The sequence below is a fragment of the Ailuropoda melanoleuca genome, chromosome 11, assembly GCF_002007445.2.
Source record: "Ailuropoda melanoleuca isolate Jingjing chromosome 11, ASM200744v2, whole genome shotgun sequence".
NCBI classification, from domain to species: Eukaryota; Metazoa; Chordata; class Mammalia; order Carnivora; family Ursidae; genus Ailuropoda; species Ailuropoda melanoleuca.
This window is the reverse complement of record NC_048228.1, coordinates 76,095,536-76,123,293: the sequence shown is the minus strand read 5'-3', so window position 1 is coordinate 76,123,293 and position 27,758 is coordinate 76,095,536. Positions and strand designations below refer to the sequence as shown.

At 40.2% G+C, this 27,758-nt stretch overlaps 1 protein-coding gene across 4 annotated transcripts in view; it reads right to left on the bottom strand.

Annotated features, from left to right (window-relative positions):
• Positions 1 to 27,758, bottom strand: part of ATP8A1 (ATPase phospholipid transporting 8A1) — a 225,937-nt gene that overhangs the window by 71,595 nt on the left and 126,584 nt on the right. For all 4 annotated transcript variants that reach the window (XM_019801970.2, XM_019801971.2, XM_019801972.2 and 1 more), the window contains 2 exons: positions 17,478 to 17,616; positions 14,393 to 14,457 (listed from right to left, as the gene is read on the bottom strand). In XM_019801970.2, coding sequence (XP_019657529.1) covers positions 14,393 to 14,457; positions 17,478 to 17,616 — 204 coding nt within the window. The remainder of the gene's footprint in view (positions 1 to 14,392; positions 14,458 to 17,477; positions 17,617 to 27,758) is intronic.

Here is a 27,758-nt window from a genome sequence, read left to right as displayed (position 1 = left end):
CTCCACAGTCTTATTTGTGGGCTGAAAGAGAAGGAGCATGTGTTGCTTTCTTCAGAGACGGTCTGAAGTAAAGGCAATTTGGGGACCCAGACAGGCAAGGGGCAAGGCAGGGGTACAGATACCTTAGCAGGCAGCCATCCAGGTAAGGGAGGGAAGTGGGGTTTGTTTGTGCCTTCCCTAACCTGTATCCCATGTGGACATTCCAGTCCATCATTCAACTCAACTCTCCCTACCCACAGCCCTGCTTGCAGCCGAGCGCTCGTTAGAGTTCTTAGCCCCTGGACCTCCTGCCATGCTTCCCGCCTGGCCAATTCACAGTTTAGGCTACAGCCAACATTCTCCTTGGTTCTTAGTCTCAGTAACACAGAAGGGAACCCCCCTCCCCCCACCATGAGGACAGGCTCTATTCCAGCTCTCTTCTCTCATATGGGTGCTCATGACCACTGATCCGTACTTTCATCCACGCCTGGTGGATTCCACTCTCCTACAGGCCAGTTCAGACCTTCTCCTCTCTCCAAGATTCCAAATTCGGCCCTTGTCACTTCAGCAAACGTATACCTGCTTTACTGAGAATGTTAATACCAGAAAGAATTTCCTCAAATTTCCTCCCTCAACCTCAAAACTTCCCTTTACTCCTTTCTCCCTAATTCTTCAGGTAGGGGAAGAACAGAGATTGCTTTCACCTTTGTCTCCCCCACTTTTCTCTTGCATCTTCATTCTCTCCGTTGTCATGATCTGTTTTTCCCTTTTAAGACTACACACTAACAAGACTGAACAAATAAACATGGCTCTGTTTCTCCTGAGTCCTCCAGGGACAGGAGTCCTACTATCTTTTGGATTTTCCACATACTTGTTTATACTTCTGCAATGGAGCATAATGCACAGTTGTTTATCTGTTTCTATCTCTTTCCCTTCGGGACTGAGGCCTCTGATGAAGAAAGGAAATAAAAGCTTTGTAAAGAATTAGTAAGCAAATTATTAATGATTGCAGAATACCTTGTGGGAAGTTACAATTGTTCTTGTGGGACCATTTTGAGGACTGTTTTTGCTGACTATAACTGCTGTACATCTTGGATGTTCTTTTAAGGTGTTTTTTTTTTTTAATTTTATTTTAAACTAACTTCTACACCAAATGTGGGGCTCGAATTTACAACCCCAAGATTAAGAGTTGCAAGCTCTGGGCACCTGGGTGGCTCAGCTGGTTAAGCATCTGCCTTTGGCTCAGGTCATGGTCTCGGGGTCTTGGGATCAAGCCCTGTGTTGGGCTTCCTGCTCAGTGGGGGGTCTGCTTCTCCCCTCCCCTCTCTAATAAATAAATAAAATCTTAAAGAAAAAAAAAAAGAGTTGCATGCTCTACTGACTGTGCCAACCAGGTGCCCCTTGGATGTTCTTAATTAGAACAAAAAAACCAAAATGTTAATGCACTTTTTTTTTCTTTTTAAGATTTATTTATTTGAGAGAGAAAGAGCTTGAACAGGGGAAGGGGCAGAAGGACAGAATCTCAAGCAGACTCCCTGCTGAGAGTGGAGCATGACATGGGGCTCAATCCCATGACCCTGACATCATGACCTGAGCAGAAATCAAGAGTTGGACACTCAACCGACTGAGCCACCCAGGCGCCCCTAATGTGCTCATCTTGTTACAGAGGAAATGGAGAACAAGGTGGTAGTGATGATCTAACATCTCCTTTTGTCTCATAGAATATAAATTGTCCAGTAAAAATAATAGAATGAGCACCTAGACTATTTAGTGATCAAGCCAGGTTATATAACAGGGACCAAATAAACAATATTTATTTGGTTTATAAGAAATATCCTTAGAAAAGAAAAAGAAAGATGCTTGGCAGATAATTAGGCCAGTAGAATTCCTCATAAAGATACCTCTGACCAGAAGCCCTTAATGGAGTTCTATTTCATCTTTGGGGGGTAGCCTGGCAAAATAGGTAACATATAATATCCTGCAATGAAATAAAATAAAACAATAATCTTTAAGAAATCAGAAACTTGTAGCTTTATGGCAATCTTTTTCATTGCTTTTACATGACTTTTACCAAGGAAACCCTTGATAAAAACCACACAGGGCATCCTAGACAATGAAATCTAACACAATTTTATAGTGAAATAAATTGAAAGCCCTGATTTGTTTGGAAAGTATCATAGCAGGCAACATGTCACTTTCATTTTGGCAAAAACCCTGCTTGGACTAGACTGAAGAACCCAGAGCCCAGATGTGCAAAGAACACGTTAGGCCACCTAAGAACTATGTTTTTGATGGTCCCAAATGTAATGTTACAGAAAGCACCTGCATAAAAATGGCCCTTTGCATTTTCTAGCCTTTGGGTTGTTTTTTTTCTTTTTTTCCCTGATTCCTCTCAGAGATTTATAGTACAGGTATTCTTACTTAAGAACATATCCAAGGAGGGGCGCCTGGGTGGCACAGTCGTTAAGCATCTGCCTTCGGCTCAGGGCGTGATCCCGGCGTTATGGGATCGAGCCCCACATCAGGCTCCTCCGCTGTGAGCCTGCTTCTTCCTCTCCCACTCCCCCTGCTTGTGTTCCCTCTTCTCGCTGGCTGTCTCTATCTCTGTCAAATAAATAAATAAAATCTTTAAAAAAAAAAAAAAAAGAACATATCCAAGGAACACCCTCATAGAGAATGTGGAAGTATCCCTAAGGAAAGGAAAATAAAAGCCTTTAGCCTTTGACTAGAGACTAGTTAGCCAAGTCTATTAGCAGAGACGAGGTAAAGATTACAGAAAAGTAATCCAACACGTAACACCTCACGGTGGTGGCTTCCCCACCTTGCTCCGGGCTGCGGTGACCTTACCGTGACAGGATCATCTATCTCTACCCCAGACGGTATCATCTGCAAGGCTAAGCCCAAATGGCAAAAGTTAAAGGAAAGAAGGGTACTTATTTATTCCAAAGTGTATGTTGGTGTTTGGGTCTGAATACAAACAAGCACTGGGCATTTATATTTCTTCCTGGGAATCTGTTAAAATAGGTGCAGGTCAAATGATAAACGTCTGTTTTAAGAAGAATTCTAGTCCCAGAAAGGAAAAAAATAATATGTCAAGATTCTGAATTACACTTTGACTTTCAGACACAGTTATTTAACAATGTATTTCATTGTTCCTGGATTTATTCTTTTCCTTCATGAGTTCATCACCAGTTAAGAGCAATAAGCATACGATTGGGGCTAATGATGAATCACTTTGGGGAGAAGCACAGCTCTCACCCTTGTCAGATGGACCGAAGTTTATGAAGCCTCTCCTTCTCACTGTAGTGTGAGCCCCACAGGTGTCTGTTTTCACTTACTTTCCGCAAAAAGGACAAAATGCAACACAATGCTGCAGGAAGACACCTGCGGGAATCTTGCGGAACAAAGACAGGGACTCTGCTAAAACCAGCCAACTCTGAGCCACTGTAAAATCGCTCTTCAGGACTTGTCAGCTGATGTGCAAAGTCACCAATCGAGGCAGAGAAAGCAGGCATCTGCGGACAACGTGCAAATGTGTGGCTATAAAAAAGCTGCACTGCTTAGGTTATGAAGTCAAGGGTGGCCACGAGGGTTCACATGACGCTTCGGGGCACTGATAACATCCGAAGCCAGATGACGACACCACATTGTACAGAACTAATGTCCCAGAAGCTAGAAGGCAATACAGTATCAGAACGGCCCTGCTCTGCCATTTAAGGATATCTTTATGCAGGCAGGTTACTTAACTTCTTGAAATCAAAATTTTCTCGTTCATAAGACTGGGTTAATATCTGTTCTGTAGGGTTATTGCGGGGACAAAATAATTCCTTTACTTGTGAGTCAAGTGCCCTGCACAGTGCTTGGGTCAGAACTGACACCCAAGAAAGACCACTTCTTTCCCTTCTTCTGACATCAGGTTTAACAGAGGTACCAACATCTGATAAAGAAGGATCTGTAAAGTGTCAAATACTGTACAACAGTGCTACAGTTCAAGTGGTACCATGGAGAGAATTTTAAGTTTCCTTTTGAAATCTCCCACTGGCAACTTATTTCCAACCAACCTTCTCATTGTTAACACCCAACCCTACCAGCTACTTCTACTATATAAAATGTATCTGGAAACCTGTCTTCCCCTCAACTCTAGAGAAGTTAGCATTATCTCTTCACATACAGCATAGAGTTCTCGGTACATGGTGGGAAGACACGTATTTATGTAACTAGACTAGACTGTTTTTTTTTATCTCTTAATTTCTGTCTCCAAACTGACAGCTGTTGAGTAGAAAATAACTTGAAAGTTATAAACTGGTTTGGTGTTTTTCTCTATTTTTTTATATAGATGACCACATCAATGTGTATGTTCGACCTCAAGCTTCCAGAAAGAATGTAAAATCGTTATCTATGTAAAGTTACATGTGATAGCATAGTACATGCAGATGAGCGCTTCATAAATACTAGGTTAAAATAAGTAATGATAAAGAAAATGCAGAGGCCATGTTTTGCTGGCATGTTCTTCAGATACCACACCATAACTTCACAGATATTGATTGTTTTTAATAGCAGAAAAATAAATATTCATTGGGCGGGTGTGTGAAAAAAATCTCACTTTAACTTGCTAAAGGTCTACCTTTTAAAACCCATTGTAAGTAAATTTAAAATGTCAAAAAGGAGGATATATATATAAGAGTCTTAAGCTAACACACATTTTATGAGTTGTTTTTGAGGTTTGGGGCTCTACCTCATCATCATTTAAGCCATGAGGTATTTGCAAATTTATGGTCCAATAACATTTCATTCTTTCTCTGCTTTTACACTCTCCAAATGTTCACACCCTAAAATTACAAATTAACAGAACATTCCAAGGACATTCTTAATAATACATTATGACCATATCAAGTATGGACAATGTTAGCAAGTTCTTAAAGAGTGAGTTATGACTCCCATAATAGCAACATGGATAAACTGCTGGGTATTACTTGTTTTTCGACAATCTGTTATTGATTCAGTGGAACACTGGACATTCCATATACGCCTGTATAACACATATATCCCCTCTTCCATCGGCTAGTGCAGTAAGTTGTAAAAAATGTATGCCTGAGAGTAGAGAGAAACTACATTTATACATAATTGGTCCATTTAGTATTCATTCCAGTGGGATCACCAGCTTTCTTGGACATAGTTTTTGACCAAAAAAGCTTTGGTGTTTTTGAACTCCCAGACTATACAAGAAACATAACCTTAAAAAACATATTCGTATAGAATCAAACTAACATAGAATAATTTTTCCAAAGTGGATAAGGGCAGACAGAAGGTGAAATCATTAAAAACATATGGCCAAAGAGGTCCTCCAAAACAGCTTAGTGGAAGGCAGCCAAGAGAATGCATTTAATCAATACATATTGCTAAATATAATGAAGGGGGAAAAAGACACACACACACACACACAAAATTCCCATGCTTTGCTGATACATAGATATGGGCTTCCCAGGGTGGGAGTACATACAAAACACTGTAACGAGGAAACAGACCAATCTCCCAGTAGGGTCATGCCATCAGAAAGGTCAGCGGTTACAAAATGGAGGAAGGTAAGAAGAGGAAGTTGCAGTGCCGGATACATTGCTCTTGGCCCCTGGGCAGGGGTTTGGGATGTGGGATTATGATAGGTTCCATCAGGCAAATAACTCCTTACAAGGCATCTAGTCTCGCTTGGGCAACCCTAGAGAGGGAGGCAGAGAAGTGTGGAATCTGGGTCCGAGGCTGTGTTTCAGTGTTGGGGTAGGGGCACGCAGCAAAGAGAAACAAATCCAGAGAAAGGAAGGAAGAGTGAAGGAGGGGATATAATTATATAATTTAAGTAGTTTTGTGGATAAAGGCTTTTACCAAAGCTCTCATAGTAATTATTTTAAACCACCGCTGAAAGCCTCCTAAACACTTATTTTGAGCTTGGTATTAAATATTCTCTGGTGGCAGCAAAGACTCCAAGGCAGAGAAGAAGAATTCAGAGGAACTAGGTCAGCAGACATCCAGTCTCTCAGACTGCCTTCGATCCCGCCAGGAAGAGGCTGCTAGGAATATACAGCCTGTTTTTTGAAAATAAGCAAATTACCAAATCGACGGTTTGGAGAAAGTAACAACCTGGGGCCTCTGAGAAATTGTCACCCCACAAAGACAGAACAGCAAAAAAAGCTAATGTTGGGCCCATTTTTCCTAATGATTTGAATTAATTAGTGTAGGAATGCAGAAGACTCATTATCTGCTGTATTTTCTCACTGCCAATCCCAAATGCACACTGTTTCCATTATTTCATACGTACATTCAATAAAATCTTATGTACAATTGTTGTGGTAGTAAAATGAAACGCCCGAATCCCAAAAAGGCAAGATGCCCAAACACCACCCTTTTCCAGAAGGGCAACCGTCTCTCAGCTGCTTTTGTAGTCCTGGTGGTGAGTGGGAAAGGAGGGAGGGACAAAGTAGAAAATGTGAGGGTGCCTCCCAGAAAGCCTCCACCTGTGACTGAGTCTCTGTGGCCACTGGAAAAGGTATGGTTATTTAAAAACCAGAAGAAAAATAGATGGTTTTGGACTTAGAGGGATCTAGGTTGAAGTTCAGGGTTCTGTGTTTGCCAGCTGTGTGAACTCCAAGTCTCTCTCGGTGAAACAAACAGCCCCAGCCGCACAGACGCAGAGACTAACGTACGCAGAAACGCCTGGCACACAGTAGGTTGCCTCTAACCGGTCAGTTTTATGCTGCGGTGACTCGTCAGAAGAAATGGGAGGCAGAAATGCAAAAAAGTCACAAGGTATGACCTGCTCCCCTCAGAAAATATCAACAAGCTCTGGGGAGAGGGCGGATAGACTGGCAAGGAAGCATTTATCTGTAATTCTAGGACTCAGGGAGCTCTTGGAGGAGTTCAGATGTTTCGCCACAGGGAAAAAAAAAAGAACAAAAAAAGAGAGAAGAGAGATAAAGAATACTCAGGCTTGTGGGTAGGAAGAATTTCTCAAAACAGAATTGCTATGAATTTGTGAACAACCTCACTCAGGGTTCTGCACACCAGCCAAGATGACTGAATTTTAAGGAAAGGACGCACATTTAGTTTTCATGAGACCCAACAATCGTGTTTGATGGAACTTCTTCCACCACATACTCTGGCTTTGTGGCAGGCGGCATCTTAAATCAGAGGAAAAGAGAACAGATAATTTGTTCGTACGCTATTTTCATTTTTTATAATGTTTACATTTTTTTTTTACTAACTCGCTTCTTTCAAATGGAACAAAGTTGGCTTTCTTCGCTGAGAGCTACTTGGAGGGAGCAACATGCCGGACGCTATTTGAACAATCGTCCTGCTGTGGGACATTAGAAAAACCTAACTTTGCTTCTGATAGGGATATATTAACACCTTAAAAGTTAAACTAAGATCTTAACATTTTCAGGCCAAAACGCTGAAACAGCTTTGCTAATGGTAAAAGAAAATTCACAGTCCTACTGCTCCCATGCTGGCAGCAAAGGCACATTCAGTGAGGTTTAAAACCTGCCTAAACTATTTTTCAAAGCAATACAAAATGTATTGTATTGCACTCGTGGGACACATCAAGACAAAACCTGAAGTAGCCCCAAGTCTCTTTTCTCCCCCTCCCTTTCTGGAGTCGAGTCAATAACTCGCTTATTCTGGATTTCTTTCAGGGGCCATTCAACGGTGGCTGGTTCCCCAAACAGTGAGGTTTGTCTGCATAATGCACATAAGTCGAGCTTAAAAGGATACAGATGACAACCTCACCATTTATGTCATGAATGCCCTGTAAGTTATATTTGAAGCTTACATGGTGTTGGAAAATCAAATTCAGCTAGAAGAAAAAAAAAAAAGAATGATCCCATAAAGGGCTTTATTTTACCATGGTGTTGAAAAATATATAATCTTTTGCTTGTTAGTAACAAATGCGGTTAATAATTCATTGTCTATAAAATACATCAGTGAGGAAAAACATTGGTGTCCATAATCAAACCCGGGCTGACTTGGGGTCATGTTCTCAAATTCAGCAGAGGGGTTTAGATAGCAAGAAGGGCGGCTGTTTAAAATCACCTTTTTCTTTTAAAAAAACAAAAAACAAAAACAAAACACCTCTTACATCAGCTGGCAATGAGGACCACCCTCCCTGGGAATAATAATGCTAAAAGAAATAATAATGATGAAGATTATGATAGTGGTCTGTATTTTTAAAAAGCTCACTACATGCTGGCTATTGTCTATAAGTATTTAGAAGGTACCATTCTGTTTAATCCTCACAATGTACGCCAGAGATGGGTATTATTATTACTATTGTTTTACAAGAGTAGTGGGCAGCTGAGGCCCAGAACAATCTGTTTGCTTACACCCCTGAATCCAAGGACTCCGATATGTCCTTCAATGCCAATTAGCACCAGAGGTCAAGTTAAAATTTTCCAATGGGCATAGTAGTATCTGCCTACTAATGTTTTCAGGTGTAAGTGTGATGGTTCCTATAAAGCCTTTAGTCTGGTACCTAGTACAAAAAATAAGCACTTCATAAACAGAAGCTAGTGTTTTTCTTATGACTATAACAGCAATGCACAGAACCCTGCAGGGATAGCGGGGCTCTCTTTTCACAGAAAGTCAGAAAGCTGCATTTTCCTCTGGGATCCATTCACTACTTCCCATACATCAGGGGCTGACTCCTACTAATTGGGCTGAATGTGAATGTCTGTTGCAGCAGAGACTACCTAGAAAAACTGCCCAGATGATACGAAGGACAGGTAGGCAGGGCTTCTCGGGAGTTAAACTTGTCAACACTGGAAGCCTTTTGACTTTGAGTGGAGGAAATTTATTTCTCCAAGCCCTCTACATACATACATATTTAGCCATCATTCCTGTTGATTCAACAAATATATAGTAAATATTTTTTCTTCTCTGCCCACTTTCTGTTTCCTAGGGAAACCAGAGAGTAGAAAGGAGAAGGAAAAACAGTAAGAATGGATTTAAGATCCAGCCCTGCTTCCCAGGACAGATCCACCAACTCTCCACCAAGAGTTGGCTAAGGGTCTATTATGTTATAATACAGAGACTATCATATAATATAGAGACTCAGAAAGATTGTTCTGGCACACACAGAGTGAATGGCTTAAGAAATTATGGTCTCTCCTACCCACCCTCGACTTGACAGAGGAGGGCAGTGGAATCAGGGTGTAGAGAGCTTTCCGTACATTTCGAAAGGGCTTAATTAGACACTGTTTGCTAAAGACAGATTGAGATTCCCTAGTTCTTAGCTCACATTTTTAGACTTCTCCAGTTTGCAGACACACTTTTGAACAAATCATGACATACTAAAGACATGAAAGAGATGTGAGAAGAATCCCTTGGATCTAGGTCATTAAGTCGAAGGGGTTTCTGAGAAGGCTGTGGGATACCTCCTGGGCATTGCTGAGGAATTACCGAAGAAGTACCATATACACTTCGAGCCAGTAATTTGAAATTCCTGCCTTTGCAGACCCTTAAGGACATTCTCCTACCAAGAACATAATCAGAACTAATAACATGGTTCAAGGCAGCACAATAAAAAATTATACCAATTATCTAAATGATCAATTTATTACAAATATTTAATAGATTTTGATCAACTTTAGATGATTCTTAATGGCACTTATCTATGAAATTTGATTTTCTAAACTCACAGAAAAACATGGTCAAGCTTTCTAAGAAACTCTTTTGCTGACACTGTCAATATTAGACAATAGTTGGTAGGTGTCTGGGTATCAACACCCGCTGTGTTCTGGGCAGCGGCAGAAATGCCCGTCAGATTTCCGTAACAGATCTGTGTGCAAGGCTTTCATTCTGTATTTTCAGCTGCGGTTTGGTTTTATACGTTCACTTGAAGGTTTTAAAGAATGCTGAATAGCCATTAATTTTTCAAGGAGGATAATTGTATTGAAACTCAAAATGAGAAAATTTAGAAAGCCAACTAACATTTTTTTTTTCTTTTTTGACATGAGCATAAAAATTTCTGTTACTGTGATGGCTAGGAGAAAGGTTTTTCTATTTGGAAATTGAAGAGCCTCAAATATAATATTTTACTTGGACAAGTTCAACATAAAAAGAGAGATTCAACTTTAAAATGTTAACGTTATTAGGAATATCTTGGTAGAAAATTTGCACAGTTCATAGCAATATGCATCACTTATGTAAAAGAAGGTCTACATTTATATCTTGCTTAGAAAAAAATTAGGAGGGGAAATAAAATATATCTTTTGTAATGAAAATAATCATTGCACAAAATAACTTGCAAGCTGCTGAAATACTGTTTCTCTACAAAATCTATACCATCTATGTCTTCTATGTGCCATGCACTATGCTAACCATACCAGTCCTCTGCTAAGAGTAACATTATCTTCCCTTTATAGGCAGCAAAACTGGCTCAGAGAAGTTACTAATTTCAATTAGCCCAGGGTCCCATATTCAGAATAGGGCAGAACTGTACCATTTCATGAAATAATTTGGGTATGTTCATTAGAACTGTCACTTGATGAAACACACACCCACAATCGATTTTCTATTACATTATTTCCTACTATGTTCCTATTAAGTTTATTGCCTAAATGTTAATTATTTGTTTGCGCTGATGGAATGGCAATCCCGTATTTTATCATAATCAGTACAATTTGAACACAGAGGATGCTTTTCTTTCCCATGACAATGAAAAATAAATAATCATTTATCTACAGGCATTCTAGCCCATCTAATGATCTGCTTGAAATCTCAGCTGCGGATTTTATGACATAGGATCTGAAGGAGCTATGCAAAGTGATGTTTCCTTTCCTGCTGGGAAGCAAATGAGTGCACCACAGCGGGTCTGACCCCAAACAGCCAGATTTGTAAAGTCACCACTTAACTCCCTGGGAGAAAACCCTTCCACAGAGGGCAGTGAGAGAATGCATGGCAGTCCAGAGCTGGATAAATGAGCCTTAATCCATTCAGCCAGGGTTTGCCTATGATCTTCCACACAACATGGTCACTTGAATTGTTAAGGATCTTTCTCACTACTTTACTCTTAAAATACCAGATAAGATAAATTGTTACTGAATTTAAAACTGATACACAACTTTTTTTTTTCCCAAGGGAAACCCTTAATTTATCATTACTCAGTGACTTAATCGTCAAATATTTCTGGAGTACTTATCATGCGGTGGGCAATTTGCAGGGCATTGATAGAGAATGGTGAACCCAAACAGGCAGATATGCACCCTGCTTTCACTGACACTGACTATTCCCTTGGGAGTCCTCCTTGTGTTTGGTCCAGTGGAAATAGGTAATGCAGGGACCCTTCGGGTGTTTATCACTTATGAGTTACCACCCTGAAAACTTCAAAAGGAGAATAAATGCCTTGTCTTCGTAATCATGATGTAGTACACTGAATATTTTTGGCATTTCATTTTTCTTTCTTTTTTCTTGAGATTACTATTACCGCACTTGATACATAGAACATGTTCATCCAAGTTGGAGAAAAATTATGAAACAGATGAAAACAAAAACAGCATTGCTAATACACCCTCCGCGAGGTGGAAGCTCACACGCAGAAAGGATCACGTGTCAGATCAAGCATGGATTGTCGTGCGTTTGCGTCAACGTCATGGGTCTGACATCTGGCTTCTTTCGAGCGTCAGAAAAAAGCATCTACTGCCTGTAACCCATGTTGCTGACACAGGCCTAAACGCCTACAGGAACCGAGGGAATGCTGTCACCCAGGCTTCTGCAACGCTGTGAACAACGGCCGCCCAGTTCTGGAACCACTCCAGGGATCACGTGGGGTAAGTCTGCCTGAATTTTTCTCACACCGTACCGTGGGCATTGATGCTCCCATTCTCTGTTACCTAACTCTGATCCTGGTCCGTTGCCTGCACCCCACGCCTCCCCGCCCTTCCACGCACGTCTGTGGACCGTTCCTTCTACACATCAAACATCTTTGAAGAGGCTGATGAAGTTGATTTCCTTGCCTGAGGAAGCGGATTCTCAAACCTGGCCCAGCGTTCCGCAGTTGACCTGAGACCATCTTTCCAGGTTTCGCCCCTCTGTCATGTCTTTACAGTCTCCTCATAAATACGGTGCCACCATCAAAGAAGAATTAGGTAGCTTCTTCTATACTATTACAGAGCAATTGGTACGGTCATAGTAAGTGAGAAAAGCAAAGTATAAAGCAGTGTGGTTAGTATGCTGTAATTGGTGCTCAGTAACAAAGTATGTGTGCACACATCTACACGCACACCTGTGAGATACGGCAGATTATCTCTGGATAAACACTTGCAAACTGGAACCGTTCCTAGGGACATAAACCAGGTAGCCTAGGTGTAAGGACAGGGGATTCACTTTTTAACACTTGTACTTGTCCCTTTCTGGAACGTGAATTTTTATCTTATGTGCCTACATTTATTCAAACAATGAATACTTAAAAATCATAACTTTGTGTCCAAGTTCAATGTTCCTCTTTCACGCCCTGAGTATACCTTGAATTTATTTGCATAAACTTTCTGCTTTAAGTATTCCTCCATTACTCAGCTGCTCACCTCTGACTAAATGCCACATACTTTATAAATTCTTCCCTAAGCTGCACAGTATTTTCATAGCAAGATATCTACCTTATTTATGTATCTGTTTTATAGTGTTACTTGAATGCATTTTACTTCCCTTATTATCTGTAAGCGTTTGAAGGGAAGCACTATCACAGTTATAATTTTTCACAACCTTGTAACTTGAATAAACCCCAAATTAACAATATGAAGGGTAGGGAACAGACACAACTGTGAGCTCTAAGGGGCAGAGTCCACAGAGGACTTGCTTAGTGGTGTGTTCTTGGGGCTAGCAGAGAACTGCTGAATGAATAAATAAAAAGGAAAGTCTTCCAACCACAGGCTAGGAATGTGTGTGTGGGGGTATGTTTAGGATTAAAGCATGGTTCACGGGGCGCCTGGGTGGCTCAGTCGGTCAAGCGTCTGCCTGTGGCTCAGGTCATGATCCCAGGGTCCTGGGATCGAGTCTCACATCGGGCTCCCTCTCAGCAAGGAGCCTACTTCTTCCTCTCCTTCTGCCTCTACCCCCAGCTTGTGCTCTCTCTCTCGCTATCTCTCTGTCAAATAAATAAATAAATAAATAAATAAATAAAACCTTTAAAAAAAAAAAAAGCATGGTTCACAAAATGTACTTATTATTAAAGATGTGAAGAACTTTCATGGTTTCAAAATCACGTATTATTCTTTAGGGTACACGTTTCTTGAAGGTTTCACAAGAAAGGGAAAAGGATCACAAGGATTGTTTTGAGGACAAATAATGAAGAGATCATCATTCCAATTCAAAGATCAGAAGTCAAATCACTTCTTAGATGTAATTTCTGTTCTCCACCTGACTTCTAAACATTTGCCTCTTTACCATCCCTTCTATGTACTTGGCCTCTCTCCACTTCACCCACATCCTTAATAACAGGTTCTTCTCTGCTTTGCTCTTGGCGTCACGGTGACTATTTTAAGCAGTTGTATACTCACCTCCCCTGGTCTGTCTTCCACCTTAAGTTACAAACAGTCGCCTTTACTTTAAAATTCTTACAGGTCATTTGACCTGCATATTTTTTTGCTTAACTTCTATTTTACACTGTACACATAACAAATCTTTCCCTCTTTCCCAAATATAACTTCATGTGATCACAGCCATGAAAAAAGGACATCCTAGGAATTTATATTTCAGCCCAGAAGTTAGGACATTTAAAAAACAACAACAACAACAACATGACTTTCCTATAAGAAACGGTGAATTCATGCATTTAGTAGGTTCTACAGATTTTTTTTAAAGAAACAAAACCTATATTAACCCTGGAAGCTAAAGCAGATATTAAATGTTTTATATACAAAATTCCCAGGTAGGGAGCGCCTGGGAGGCTGAGTCAGTTAAATGTTTGCTTTTGGCTCAGGTCATGAACCCAGAGTCTGGGGATGGAGCCCCATGTTGGGTTCCCTGCTCAGCAGGGAGTCTGTGTCTCCCTCTCTCTTTGCCCCTGCCCCCCACCTTGCTTGTGCTCTCTCCCTCTCTCAGATGATAATTCTTTTTTTAAAAAATTCCCAGGTAGATATGAACAAACAAAGTAACCTCCAGACATACAGCTTTTGTAAAGTAGTTTTGTCTCACACCACCAAGCAAATCATTTAGCAACTTGTTTCAGCTATCTCGGACACAAAGCTAGAATCTATTTACCTCAATGTGGTTCGGAACAGTATACATTATGTTACAGCAGAACAAGAATGAGAAGTATCTTTTAACCTAAGGAAGATCAAATATTTCTACAGCTATCTGGATATAAAATAAAATACTACAAGATGATTAAGTTATTAAAGGATTTTTTAAAAAATAAGATAATTTTACTTACATCAAGAGAGCCTTCATTTATAACGATCATTCCCATGTTCTTCCTCAAAAGTTTGCAGGAGTGTCCTATGTCCAAACAAAGAGTAGATTAATTGATATCATTCATTTCTCTAGAGAGAAGTAGTGAAGATGTTAAAGCGATAATACTATAAAAACATCTAAATTTTATTTATTTTTAATCTATTTTATTAGATAAAATTAAGGTTTTATCTATTTCATTAGGACTTGATGACAGTCATCTGTTTCCAGTTTGCAGGAAGTTAAAGAAATGCTCTGCTTATTAGAGGAGGGACACAAGGATAACATTTGGTGTGTGAAGGCTGTCTTGATAAACAAGTAGGGAAAGAGAATGTGGTGATGATTCTCAGTGTCCTGAAAACTAACGAATTTATACGGAATGTCCTTCACGATGACCAACGTGAGGAGAGCAGATGGGCTGATGGTTGTTTCTGGAGGAGGTGCAGGACAGTTGTCCGACTATCTTTTGGACCACTGATCCCACCACCATCTCCCCACCCTTGGACTGTCGTCATGTCCTCTACAGTCCTGTCCTCTCTTGCTTAACCGTACCTGCTGCGGGGTGAAATCACCCGCTTGTTAAACCAACTCTGCCTCCTCTGGACCCATGGGCGTCTAGCTGAATGTGGCTGGAGAGAAAAACCTCGCTGACTGGTGTTTAAAATATGACCATCGCATGTTAACTAACGTCATCGATACTTACTCCTTTTGTGAGCTCATCTGATACAATGATTTTTAAACACCATCTAAACACTGACCGTTCTGGAACTCAGATCTCCCACTTAGAGCTCTTCCCTAAACTCCCGCCTCTCACACTCCAGTGCCTGGGTAACACAGATACTGAGGTGCAAATCAGGCATCTCAAACCTAACAGATCCAAAAATGAGACCCCTGATCTCCTCCCAGAAAACCTGCTTCTCCTCGGTCTTCCTCATTGTGGTTAACGGTGACTCCGTCCTTCAGTCACTATGGCTAAAATTCTTGGAGTTATGCCTGAGTCCTTTCTTTCTCTCATGCCCTACATCTAATCTATTAGTCAATCCTGTGGGCTCCATCTTTAAAATATATACATATTCCAACCATTTCTCACCAGCTTCACTGTTACCACCCAGGTCCAAGTCACCACCATGCCTCACCTGGATTAATGCGAGAGCCTCTTCACTGGTCTCCCTGCTTCCACACCTGCTTCCCTTCCAGTCCATTCTCAGCCAGCCTAGTGTCCAGACTGATCGTTTTCACAGGAAAGTTAGTCCACGTCTTTCCTCTGCTCAGGACCATCCCGTGGTTTCCCATCTCACTCAGAGTAAATGCAAAGCCCTCACATGGGCCTGGAGGTCTCGTCTAACCGAGGATCTGTTACACTGCTGGCCTTTTCTCCAACTCTCCCTCTTTGCATTTCTGCTCTTTCCAGAACAGAAGACAGCTTTCCCTAATCATCCAAATGACGAGCTCCCTCCCTCTTCTCTCTTAGGTTGTTTCTCAAATGTCACCATCTCAATGAGTTCTTCCTGATCTCCTGATTTAAAACTGAATCCTTCTGTGCAATGCACTGTAACATTTGCTGTATGAATGAATCTCACCTACTATTCTAGGAAAAGGGCCCCAAAGATTATGACCCAAGACTCGAAAAGTTAAATGTTACCAGAAACCACCACCATTCTCTTCACAGGAACGGTCACAATGGCTACATGCCCTGAACTATTTTCAGGATCGCTTAATTTTCCTCATCTATCACTCTTTGTCACCACACAGTCTCCCTCTACCTGTACTCATGTTTTCTGTTCAACACGTTTGTCTTCGAGGTCTCCCAACTCTAAAGCATTCTGTATTCTTGTACATCTTCTTTCCATTTGTCTCTCACACCAGTGATAATTTTTATAATCAAAATTAACCATTTGTGTGGCTTAGAGATTTACACTTCTACTAGCTAGTGTCTCTTAAAAATGAATTTTCCTCTACTACCAGCAATTTACTATAAATTTGTAGTTTTATATTTATAGAATGCTGTGATACTAAAAATTCTGATATGATATTTGACAATGACTTTTTAAAAATGTGGTTTCAGCCTGTAAACACCTCTTAATGGTTTCAACTTTGGGAGAGTTTTGGATGTAATTCATATCATGAATATCCAGAGATTGAATCTATGTCAGGGTTGACAGTGTTCAGGCAACCTACTATTCCTGAATGTAAGAAAAAAAGAGTGACATTTTCTTGCATATTACTGGTACTACAGGCCTCACACCAAATACTAACGTTCTTCTCAATGAGACATCCGTTATGGATGAATTGTGTCCCCCCCCCCCCATTTTATGTGTTGAAGCCCTAACCCACAATATTTGCAGATTGGGCCTTCAAGAAAGTTAGAGTTACATGAGGTCAGAAGGCGGGTGTCTGATCCAATAGCACTGGTGCCCTTGTAAGAAAAGAAAGAGACACCAGGAGGGTGCGTCTACAGAGCAAGGGCTGGCTGAGGCCACTGCAAGCCAGGAAGAGAAGCTTTCAGGAGAAACCAAACCTGCTGAACTTGATCTTGAACTTCCATCTTCCAGAACTATGAGACAATACATTTCTGCTGTTTAAACCACACCATCCATGGAATTTTGTTATGATAGCATGAGCTACCTAAATAAACCTCTTTGTGAAAAATGAATTAACTGCAGGATGAATGAAAACTATTTCCCATCCCAGAAATAACCTGTGGTCACATGAGCAAGTGCCAATACACAAGCCTGCTGTAATCCCAATCTCCAGATGCTCACAGGCAACTGCAGAGATGTGATCTACATGTGTCAATTATGGATGGAAGGCGGGGGTGGGCAGAGATACAGAGGAGAGGGAGGGTTACTTTGTGGCTGGAAGAGCTAAGGTCTGGCTGTATACACAACCACTGCAAATGTAAAGGGGCACTGGGGCCATAACTAAATACAGAAACACAATAATATTACAAATCTGGAAATCTTACAAAACCCAATCTTTCAGATCTTGAAATATCTCAAATTTATCTTCTAAAATATGTCAACGTGTTAAAAAGCATCACAATTTAAAGCTTAAATTAGGTGAATTACCAATGTTAATGGCGGTTTCTTGCTTGTCCCCTGTAAGGATCCAGATTTTGATGTCTGCTTTCATAAGAGTTTCTATAGTTTCAGGCACTTGATCTTGTAATTTATCCTCAATGGCAGTAGCTCCAAGTAGCTGAAGATTCTGGGGAAAAGGAGTGGAAAAAATTTTAAGAAGAAAACCAGTTTAGATTAGTTAAGAATTGAAGTGTGTGTATGTCTTTCCATTGGAGACTAAATGGTAATACACAGACTTTGATGTCAATTCCAACTATCCCACGGAGTTTTCTCTTAAGGATCCCTGACTTTAATCTAGTGCTGTGGCATGAAACTGAAGATACCTGTACTACCTTACTCCTCTCTAAGGTAGGGAACGGATTCTCACAAACACAGAAACACAACAAAGAGCCATATAGAAGGGGGAAATCAAAAGGGAGTTAAACAGGAGCAGGAAGCTACTGGAAAATACCAACAACTATGGACCATCAACACAGCAAAGAAGCAATCTTGCTGACCTGTTTGGAAAAGAGTAAGAATAAATGCTTATTAAAAGAAAAAAAAAAAGAAAGAATGCTTAATTAAATTGTAATTTGATGCCCTGTCAGAAAAAGTACACATATCATACAATTAGAAATGCTGAGGGAGGGGGCGCCTGGGTAGCGCAGTCCTTAGGCGTCTGCCTTCGGCTCAGGGCATGATCCCGGCGTTCTGGGATCGAGTCCCACATCGAGTCCCACATCGGGCTCCTCCGCTGGGAGCCTGCTTCTTCTTCTCCCACTCCCCCTGCTTGTGTTCCCTCTCTCTGGCTATCTATCTCTGTCAAATAAATATATTAAAAATCTTTTANGGGCTCCTCCGCTGGGAGCCTGCTTCTTCTTCTCCCACTCCCCCTGCTTGTGTTCCCTCTCTCACTGGCTATCTCTGTCAAATAAATATATTAAAAATCTTTTAAAAAAAATGCTGAGGGAGAAAGAAACCAAATGAGAGCATCAGTGTCTGTAAGAAAGAACAGGTGGGCACTTTTCACGTTGCTCCGTATTTGTGTAGCGGAAGGCCAGAGACTGTTCTATTGCTTGCTCACTAGATGGTATCTTTCATACAAGACTGAACACAATCAATGCGCTCTGCAGGAAGCTCTTCTAATTGCTCACCAAAAAGAAAAATGGTTTCTGCTCTCATCTGCCTAAATGGAGGAAAAAAGAGAACAACTTTTTGGTTGTTAGGGAAACCTGGCTCACCACATAGATGCAGGTAATCGTTCTTGGTCCTAAATACACAGGAATGCACAGTGACAAACTAAGCCACAATCTTAACTGATTCTTGGATTTTTCCCTGTAACCTAACCACCAATATGATCCACCCCAACATTTATCTTTCTTTTCAAGCTTTGTCTCCCTTTTTGCCTTTGTGTGTGTGTTTTTTTAAAGATTTTATTTATTTATTTGACAGAGCAAGAGAGCAAAAGCAGGGGGAACAGGGGGAACAGCAGAGGGAGAGGGAGGGAGCAGGGAACCTGATGTGGGGCTCAATCCCAGGACCCTGAGATCATGACCTGAGCTGAAGGCAGATGCTTAACCATCTGAGCCGCCCAGGCGCCCTGCCTTTGTTTTTTATTTAAAACATCAGACAAGGACAGGATAAGTACCAGGGAAATCAAGTGCTAAGGAGAGTGCCCAAATTGGTAAACACAAAGAAAGCATTCCATTTTCTCTCTTCCTTCGAACATTAAGCTCTATTTACTCTTTACCAAAGTTTAAGTCTAAAATTAGTCTTAAGTCTTAGTAGGCATTGAAAATACATTAAATTATGTGCAAACACACCTGAGTAAGTGAGAGAGTTTATGAATGTATTAGTTAGGAATGCTTTTGGCTATAAGTAATAGAAAAAAATCTAACTAACAACGGCTTAAATACAGATTTGGTTTTCCTTCCATAAGTAGTATTGGGACAGGCAGTCATGGGCATTAGATTCACTCTGCACGTCTCTCTCAACATCTCAAGGTGGCGGCCGCAGCTGTAATTAACACTGCCACACCCAAAGGGCAAGAGTAAGGGGGTAATGCCAACTGTACCCATCTCTTATTTGAAAGCAAAAGTATTTCTAAAAGTCCTTAGATTTCCAAATATGGCCATATTTGGTTATTTGAATTTACATGGCCATCCTTAACTAGTAGTAATTAGCTTTTCCATCCTCAATAGTGGGGTGGGAAGACAGAAGAGGGATGGGAATGGGTGTTAAATCAGCCAGCCAATACCCACCACTTACATCAATATGGAGGGAACTGGAGGGGATTATGCTAAGTGAAGTAAGTCAAGCAGAGAAAGACAATTATCACATGGTTTCATTCATATGTGGAACATAAGCAATAGCACGGAGGACCAGAGGGGAAGGGAGGGAAATCTGAAGGGGGAGAAATCAGAGAAGGAGACGAACCATGAGAGACTATGGACCCCGGGAAACAAATTGAGGGTTTCAGAGGGGAGGGGAGTGGGGGGGAAGGGGTAACAGGGTGATGGGTATTAAGGACGGCACATGCTGTGATGAGCACTGGTTGTTATACATAATTAACGAATCACTGAACACCACATCAAAAACTAATGATGTACTATACAGTGGCTAACTGAACATAATAAAACAAACAAATAAGTAAATTAGCCAGCCAACAGTCTTCGCCACAGTGCTTACAGATGGGCATGCATGTGCATGGGTGTTTCTGTACACATGTGTTCATGTGTGCATGTATGTTTATAGAGACACACAACACATCCTCCACTGCTTTGCCTGGAGAAACCTGGCTCGTCCTGCAAGGCCAAACTCAAAAGTTACTGCTTCTTTGAACTTTTACTTCTAATACAAGTTTTCCCCTCTGCAGTGCCCTGATAGAACTCTGCTCATCTTTACACATCTTAATTTATCATATTCAGATTAACCATTTAAATGTACAACTGACAGTTTCATTCAAGAGTAGGGACCATGTCTTGTTCATTTTTATACTACATCTCCAGAACACTGACAGTCAGCACTCAGCGTTCGTTGAGTTAGTGAAAGTGAGGGAATGACCAAAAAACAAAACAAAACAAAACAAAACAGAAACACCAAAAAAACCAAAACCAAAATCCAAATATAAGGTATTGCTGCAATCTAGACCATATTCTTTTCAATATACTCCAAATAAGTTATATAGCTATTAGATTCCCTTGATGCATGACTTCTTAGTTTATAATACATAAGACAGGAAGGCAAATTCCCTTCTTTAAGGAGATAATATTATTTTATTATCTTTAATGAGAAGCAGATTTGAAATCGATCATAACCTGATGAATAATTATCATCAAGAAGCTCAAGAATGAAGGAAGAACAGTTCAGCAATAACTATGCCAACATCACAATTGCTGTATTTCAACGTTCAGACAATGATTCTATCCCCATTCTTTCAGCTACTTTTGGGGCATCTGCAGCTAAACCATCCTGGCCCCCATCCCAGGGAAGATCAAAATATAGCTGTGTCCAAATGTCAAATATTCCACAGAAAGCATGATAAGATTTTTTGATGATCAAGGGGATAGTTCAGTAATACAAGCTTTCAAAATTTTCTAACCTAAAAAATTATTTTTTTTTCGCAATGTCTCACAAAACTCTGAGGTAAGTAGATAACGGGAGAGCCAAGATGTGAACACATTCATCAGAAATCCATAAACAAGTATATTTGTGTATCTTGTAGCTCTAAGGGGAGAAATGATTCAGGAAGTATACAGATATACATTCCCATGCACAAATCCAATAAAAATAAACTGACTTCATGGGGGAGATCACATTGAAGCCATATTTGAAGGAAGGATTTAGTTTTGCACAGGTAAGAAGGAAACATTTTTTAAACCAGGTAAAAATAATATAAAGGACTAAAGAGGTAGGGCCAGTGATGTGTATGTGGAGAAAAGTCAACAAGCAGGCTAACCTGGGGTGTGTTAGTGAATTTGATAAAAGGAATTTCTAAAAAGGGCGATGAAACAGTTCTGAATATTCAACAAAATTGCAGTGGGTCTATTTTGAAGCCTACAGAGGAAAAACTGTGTTCTCAAGTCTGTTAATCTTCCTTTTATTCTAGGAGCTCCTCAGGAACAGCACTTACTAATTTTAGTGGAAGGCTCTGCAGCCACCTTTCCTTTGGCCCTGGTGTCATTTATTGTGAGATTAAGATCTTGAGTGATAGGCTGTTCTGCCCCTGGAAATTAATATCTTTAGCTACATAATGACCACTAGAAAAAAAAATTTGAACTTTGCGTGCTTTTCCTGATCATAACAGAGGAGTGTTTAAGCCATAATCAATTTCATCCCAAACATGTATTACCTTACACAGATGGCCACTAATGGGCTCTATGGGAATTACATATTCAGCAAGTGTTGAAACGTGATAAAATTCCCATGGCATTTATGGAATTAAAAAAAAAAAAACCTCAAACACTAATTTTACTTTCAAAATGTCACTATGCCAAAAGTTATAAAGGTTTCAGGTTGATGACTCTTCGACATAATGTAGATTTAATTATCACTGAGAAATCATGAAATAATATTTATTCATCTAGTAAAGCCCTCAAGAATCTTACTTTCTTTCAGATGTTCATAATGTATGCAGAATTTTGAAAAGTCATATAAATGTAAAATTTCTACCCTAGTAAAGATAAAAGGCTTCATGCAGCGTATTTAAAAACTGTATGATAAAATGTATTATAACGGATTTAGAAATTATGTTTTTCCCAGAACATGTATATTTTGCTAAATAACAGAACCTCAAAATGACTTATTTCCATATTAGCAAGTGTTTGGTTAGTACTTGGATTATTTTGTATTTTTACAAAGTCTGTGATAATGTTCCCACATGATAAAAAGTGTAATAATCAAACTTGTATCAATTTGGGCTTCATATTACAACATGGACTATTCGGCAGAAGTTTCTTTACAGACAAAGAAAGAAAGCTGGTAAGAAAGTTATCCTACTGGAGTAAATATAAGCAACATTTGGTAACCTTTACTTCAATATGAAATAAGAGTGTGACCGGAAGATGAAGAAATATTTCCTTACTAGAGAAAATGTATCAGACACTGCCAAGTGCGTTACATTTATTAATTCAGTTAATAGCTTTGGGGAGGTTCAGTAAATTATCCAAGGTCAAACAGAGGTGCAGCTGAGCTGCGATGGTAAGAACAAAATCCCGGGAATCAACAAACACCCAAAGGCAGCAAATGAGAAGTAAAACTGATTAAATGAAAGAATTTTATTCAAATCATTATAGATTTTTAAATATTTGTTTCCGTTCTTCAGTCTTCGGTAGTAACTTTGTTTCTCTGAAGCGGTTTCAGACTTGGTCCTGAGCCACTCCTGCCGAGCGTACCCATTCCCCCGTTTCCACCTGCAGGCTCCGGACTTACATTTTGGGACGGGGTCCTCTCCACACACACAGGCCTGCACTCATCTTTCACAGATACATTTCAAGCAAGTCGTTCTGGGCAAGATGGTGGGATCCAACAGTGAGTTCCTTCCTCTGGGTAATTTACATTTTAGAACTTAACCAGTGGAGAATCTTCTTTGGATTCCCCCTAGCTCGCTGATTGTACCTCCTTTCCTTTTACTGGTGTCTGTTTCTCCTGGACCCCAGCTGCCTGGTTAGCATCAAGCCCCAAGTAAGTAGCCAGGGGGCCGGAAACCTAGGGTGGTGGTTATCAGAGTCACCTAAGGGGTAATTACACGCAGATCGCTGGGCCCCACACCCAGAATTTCTCATCGAGTAGGTCTGATGTTAGACCTGGACATGTGCAGTTGTAACGATGCTATGGCCCCGAGGACTAGCTCTAACAACTGCTTAGGTAGAGCAAGGCTGACAGACTATTCCTGTAAAGGGACAGACAGTAAATATTTTAGGGTTTGAGGGCTATGCATTCTCTGCTGCAACTACTCCGTTCTGACATGGCATGAAAACAGCCAAAGGCGATGGTGAACAAGTGGTTGCTGCTGTGTTCCAATAGAACTTTATTTACAGAACCAGGCGGTGGGTGCTGGTGTTTGCAGACCCCACTCTGCAGAACACCTGTGAGCAGCCCTTCTCTGCAGTGGGCTCCAGCCTGCTCTGGATATTTCCTTGTCCAAATCCTACCCTTCTTCCTTAGCATGGCCTCAGGATCCTCTGGACCCAGTTCTCTCTCTTTACAATCCCAAACTACAGACAAAATCTCTTAATTGTAAGACGGGGCTACCATCAGAGAACAGTGTTCTCCCCAAATAATATTACCATATGCTCTAAATGTTTACTTAAAAGTAAACAAAACATTTTTTGTGGGTACAAAAGGGACACACAGGGAAGGGATCTCTTCTTTAGTCTGGGTGGCTCAAAGATCCAGTCCAACATGAGTTAACACTTGACCTTAAATCTTAAATGAAGAATTAAGACTTGGCCAAGGGTGGGGGGTGGGGAAGGATGGGCAAAGGAATTCCGAACAGAAGAAATCACATGTGTGAAGACAGAAGTATGCAAACGCATTTTGTGTTTGAGAAGTTGCCACTGAGACAATATGGAAGTAATACATGAAACGAGGTGTGGTAGTGATTTAAATGATGCTAATCTGGTAGGATTGATCTAAGGATGAAATCGGACCAGTCATCTCAAACTTTGAGAAGTCAGGAAAAAAGAGGAGGCTGGAAAAGCCAGTAGGGAGTGGAAATGGAAGGGTGGGTTTTGTGCATGATTTCAAAGGCAAAGGTGATGTGAAAAGGAGTTTTAGAAGAGGGACAGGATTAGACTTACATTCCAGAAAGATTACTGGTGGCAGACTAGGGATGGATTAGGAAGAACAGAGGCCTTAGGACCAGTTAAGAGGCTATGGCAGTTATCATTCTGTTTAGATTGGAAATATGGTAACCCTGGACACAGGAAGCGCTAGTGGGTATGTGATCCTTAGTCATTTTATAGTGCTGATCGCAAAGGCTGCCGGGCTCCTCTCTGTTCTGCATTCCACTGGTCAACATTCACCCTTGTGGGTTTTCTTCTCAACATCTTGGAGCATGCAACAATGGGGTTTTATTTAAAAAAGGAGAACCTCGTACTTTCCTTTCAGTGTAAGTGGGGCTACAGAATGCTGGGACTAAGAGCATTAAACCACTGGAATGACTCATTTGCCTGCTTCTGGAGAAATCAGGCAACTGGTTCATTTTTCTAAGGCCAAGGAGATTTTAACTTGGTGCTTTTTGAACCACGGAAATCATACTTGAACTCTCATGCAGCCGAGGGCTTGCCAAATAAGAATTCACACACCCAGCTGAAAGGAATCAGGATTTGAGAGGTGATTGGGTGTAGCCTACAAAAACAACATCCATCTTCTCTGAGAGAGAAGACAGCAATACCCAGCGTGGAAAGTTTACCCCGAAATGCTCATAGTAAGAGATCTATCAGGGCAGAAAGGAAATGCATGTGAACAGAGATCTAAGGGATCCTTAAAAACTTTAAATACGATTCTAAAGATGGGTTGAGGGAAAATCATGAAAAACAAACTTCTGCCTCTAGTTTTAAGGAAAATAGGGTGTCCAGAGCCACCTCATTGACTCCATGGACATGTCCCAACCACACCAGTATCTCTCAAGTGCTGATCTGGTGATTATACAACCAACATGCTTGGTTACGTTTTATGTCTCACGTTTACAACATTTTACATACATTCTTGCTTTCTCTATACCAAACCCACAGAATAACATGTGGATTGTTAACATGGGTTTTGGAATTAAGATGGAACTGGGATTTGAATCCCTAATTTGCCAACCACTTGATACGTGTCCTTCAGCAAGTACCTTTCCTAGGAATTTCTACACCCGCAAGATAAGGCTAATAATACGGCCTGAATAGGGTCGATCTGAGAATGAAGTTAGAGCAGTCATCTCAAAACTTTTTTCTTTTCTTTTTTTTTTTTTTGAGTAGTATCATAGGAAAAAATGTTGAGTACTCACCGAGGACATTGCTGTGTTTTAATAAAACATGTTTGCTCTGATAATATATAAATTCTATACTTTGCAGGATGCAAAAACAGAAATTATAAAAAAGCTGAGATAAAATATAAACAGAAGCTATCACATTTTCCTGCTCACCCCAAAGGATCATCTTGTGTACCCGACTTTATAGGCCCTTGAACTAAGTAATAGGGGTAAAGAGCTGAAGACTTGGAGTTTAGTCAATGCTCAAAAGTGGCAGGTATCAGTAGATGAGCTGATGGACTGCAAATATTCTTAAGCAAACAGTAAAACAGGAAACTACTGGAAACAGGAAAACAGGAAACTACTGGAATTTTAAACCACGAAATCACTGGTACATCATGTAAATTTTAAACCACGAAATCACTGGTACATCATGTAAATTTTCATCTAGTACATTTCATTTTTTAGTACAAACGAAAGTGATATTTGCAGCTACTAAGAATAGCAGTGGTAGTTTTATCTGAAAAAGCATTACATTCTAATACAGAAGTTACTGTGAACTTGGCAGTCATAAATGTTCAAGAAAAGTCCTGTTTTCCATTAGGTTTTATATTTTTCTAGGAATCCTCCAAACCACTCGTTGCCACATGTTGCGAAGGGTGCTAAACTGTTGTGTTTAGTCACACGGAGTGTAATGGTTGATCTATATTATGCCACATCAAAGCAGTCTCTAAAAACCTCAGAAATGTCAACCACATTTGAGGGAGGAATAAAGGAAATAATGTAAAAAAGATCACTACACCTCATTGTCCTATCTTAGTGACTCATCTCGGTGCCCGGGGCACTAAGTCCTGTCTGGAATTAACATTTTTCAGCTTACAAGTGCCCTGCCTATCTCCACCCACTAAAATTGAAGACAGGGATGTCTCTGTCCCCTGCTAGCCCGAGAGCCCAGAACAGAGCCTGCCATGGGTTTAAAAATGTGCTTTTGAATCTTTCCAACCATGTTCTTCTCACATTCATATACTAAATAACTTAGAAGACAAGTCTTTAAAATGGCTGAGTCTACATTTCTATAGAATGCATTCTTGAAAATTATTAGCTGTTTTCCCTAATATATCCCTAAATAAATCCTTAGTGACAACACATGTGATATGAACACCCTCACTGTGTACAAAGCATAGACTGTATTAGTAATAGGAGCCAGGCTTTCATTAAGCAAGCACCTACTAAAGAAACTTAGCTTCTGGATAAATTAGTTAATTGAATCATTTATTTATTCGTCAAATATTTATTCAGCAGTTAACACAGGGCAGACGCAGGCACTGGAAATACAGTGATGAATACCACAAAAAGAGTTCCTTGCTCTCATGAAGCTTCAATCTAGTGGTGGCTCTACATTAATAAAAAATTACAAAATGTGTGTGAAACACTGTTATCTGATTCAAAGGAGGAATAGACTGTCAAAGCTACAGTTTTCTGATTACTTTTAAGCGCACAAATGATCCTCCCTGACTCCTCTCTATTAAAAATACTGCATCAGGGGCACCTGGGTGGCTCAGTCCTTAAGCATCTGCCTTCGGCTCAGGGCGTGATCCCAGAGTCCTGGGATGGAGCCCCACATCAGGCTCCTCTGCTGGAAGCCTGCTTCTTCCTCTCCCACTCCTCCTGCTTGTGTTCCCTCTCTCACTGGCTGTCTCTCTCTCTCTCTGTCAAATAAATAAATAAATAAATAAAATCTTTAAAAAAAATACTGCATCAGATAAATTATCGTTTTTTAAAAACATATTTTGTAATCTATGCCAAATAACAAGAAAAAAAAAAAGAAAAAAAAAACCCAACTTGATTGCCAGGGAAATCCTGCTTCAATCACTGCCCAATCTAGACAGGTGTTAGATCACACTCTGTTTTCTGTTACTGCTCAAGATAAATACTTTGCTTTCACAAACAATACATGCGATTAGTAGGTAATCTGTGCAATGCTGAAGATATAACTGCATTTTTCTTTCGAAGCAAATAAATATGTTTTCAAAAACCTGTATTTACCATGAAGGCACACCCTCCTATTTCTTNTTTCTGTTACTGCTCAAGATAAATACTTTGCTTTCACAAACAATACATGCGATTAGTAGGTAATCTGTGCAACGCTGAAGATATAACTGCATTTTTCTTTCGAAGCAAATAAATATAAAATGTTTTCAAAAACCTGTATTTACCATGAAGGCACACCTTCCTATTTCTTTTTTTTTTTAATTTTTTAAAAAAGATTTTATTTATTTATTCGACAGAGATATAGACAGCCAGCGAGAGAGGGAACACAAGCAGGGGGAGTG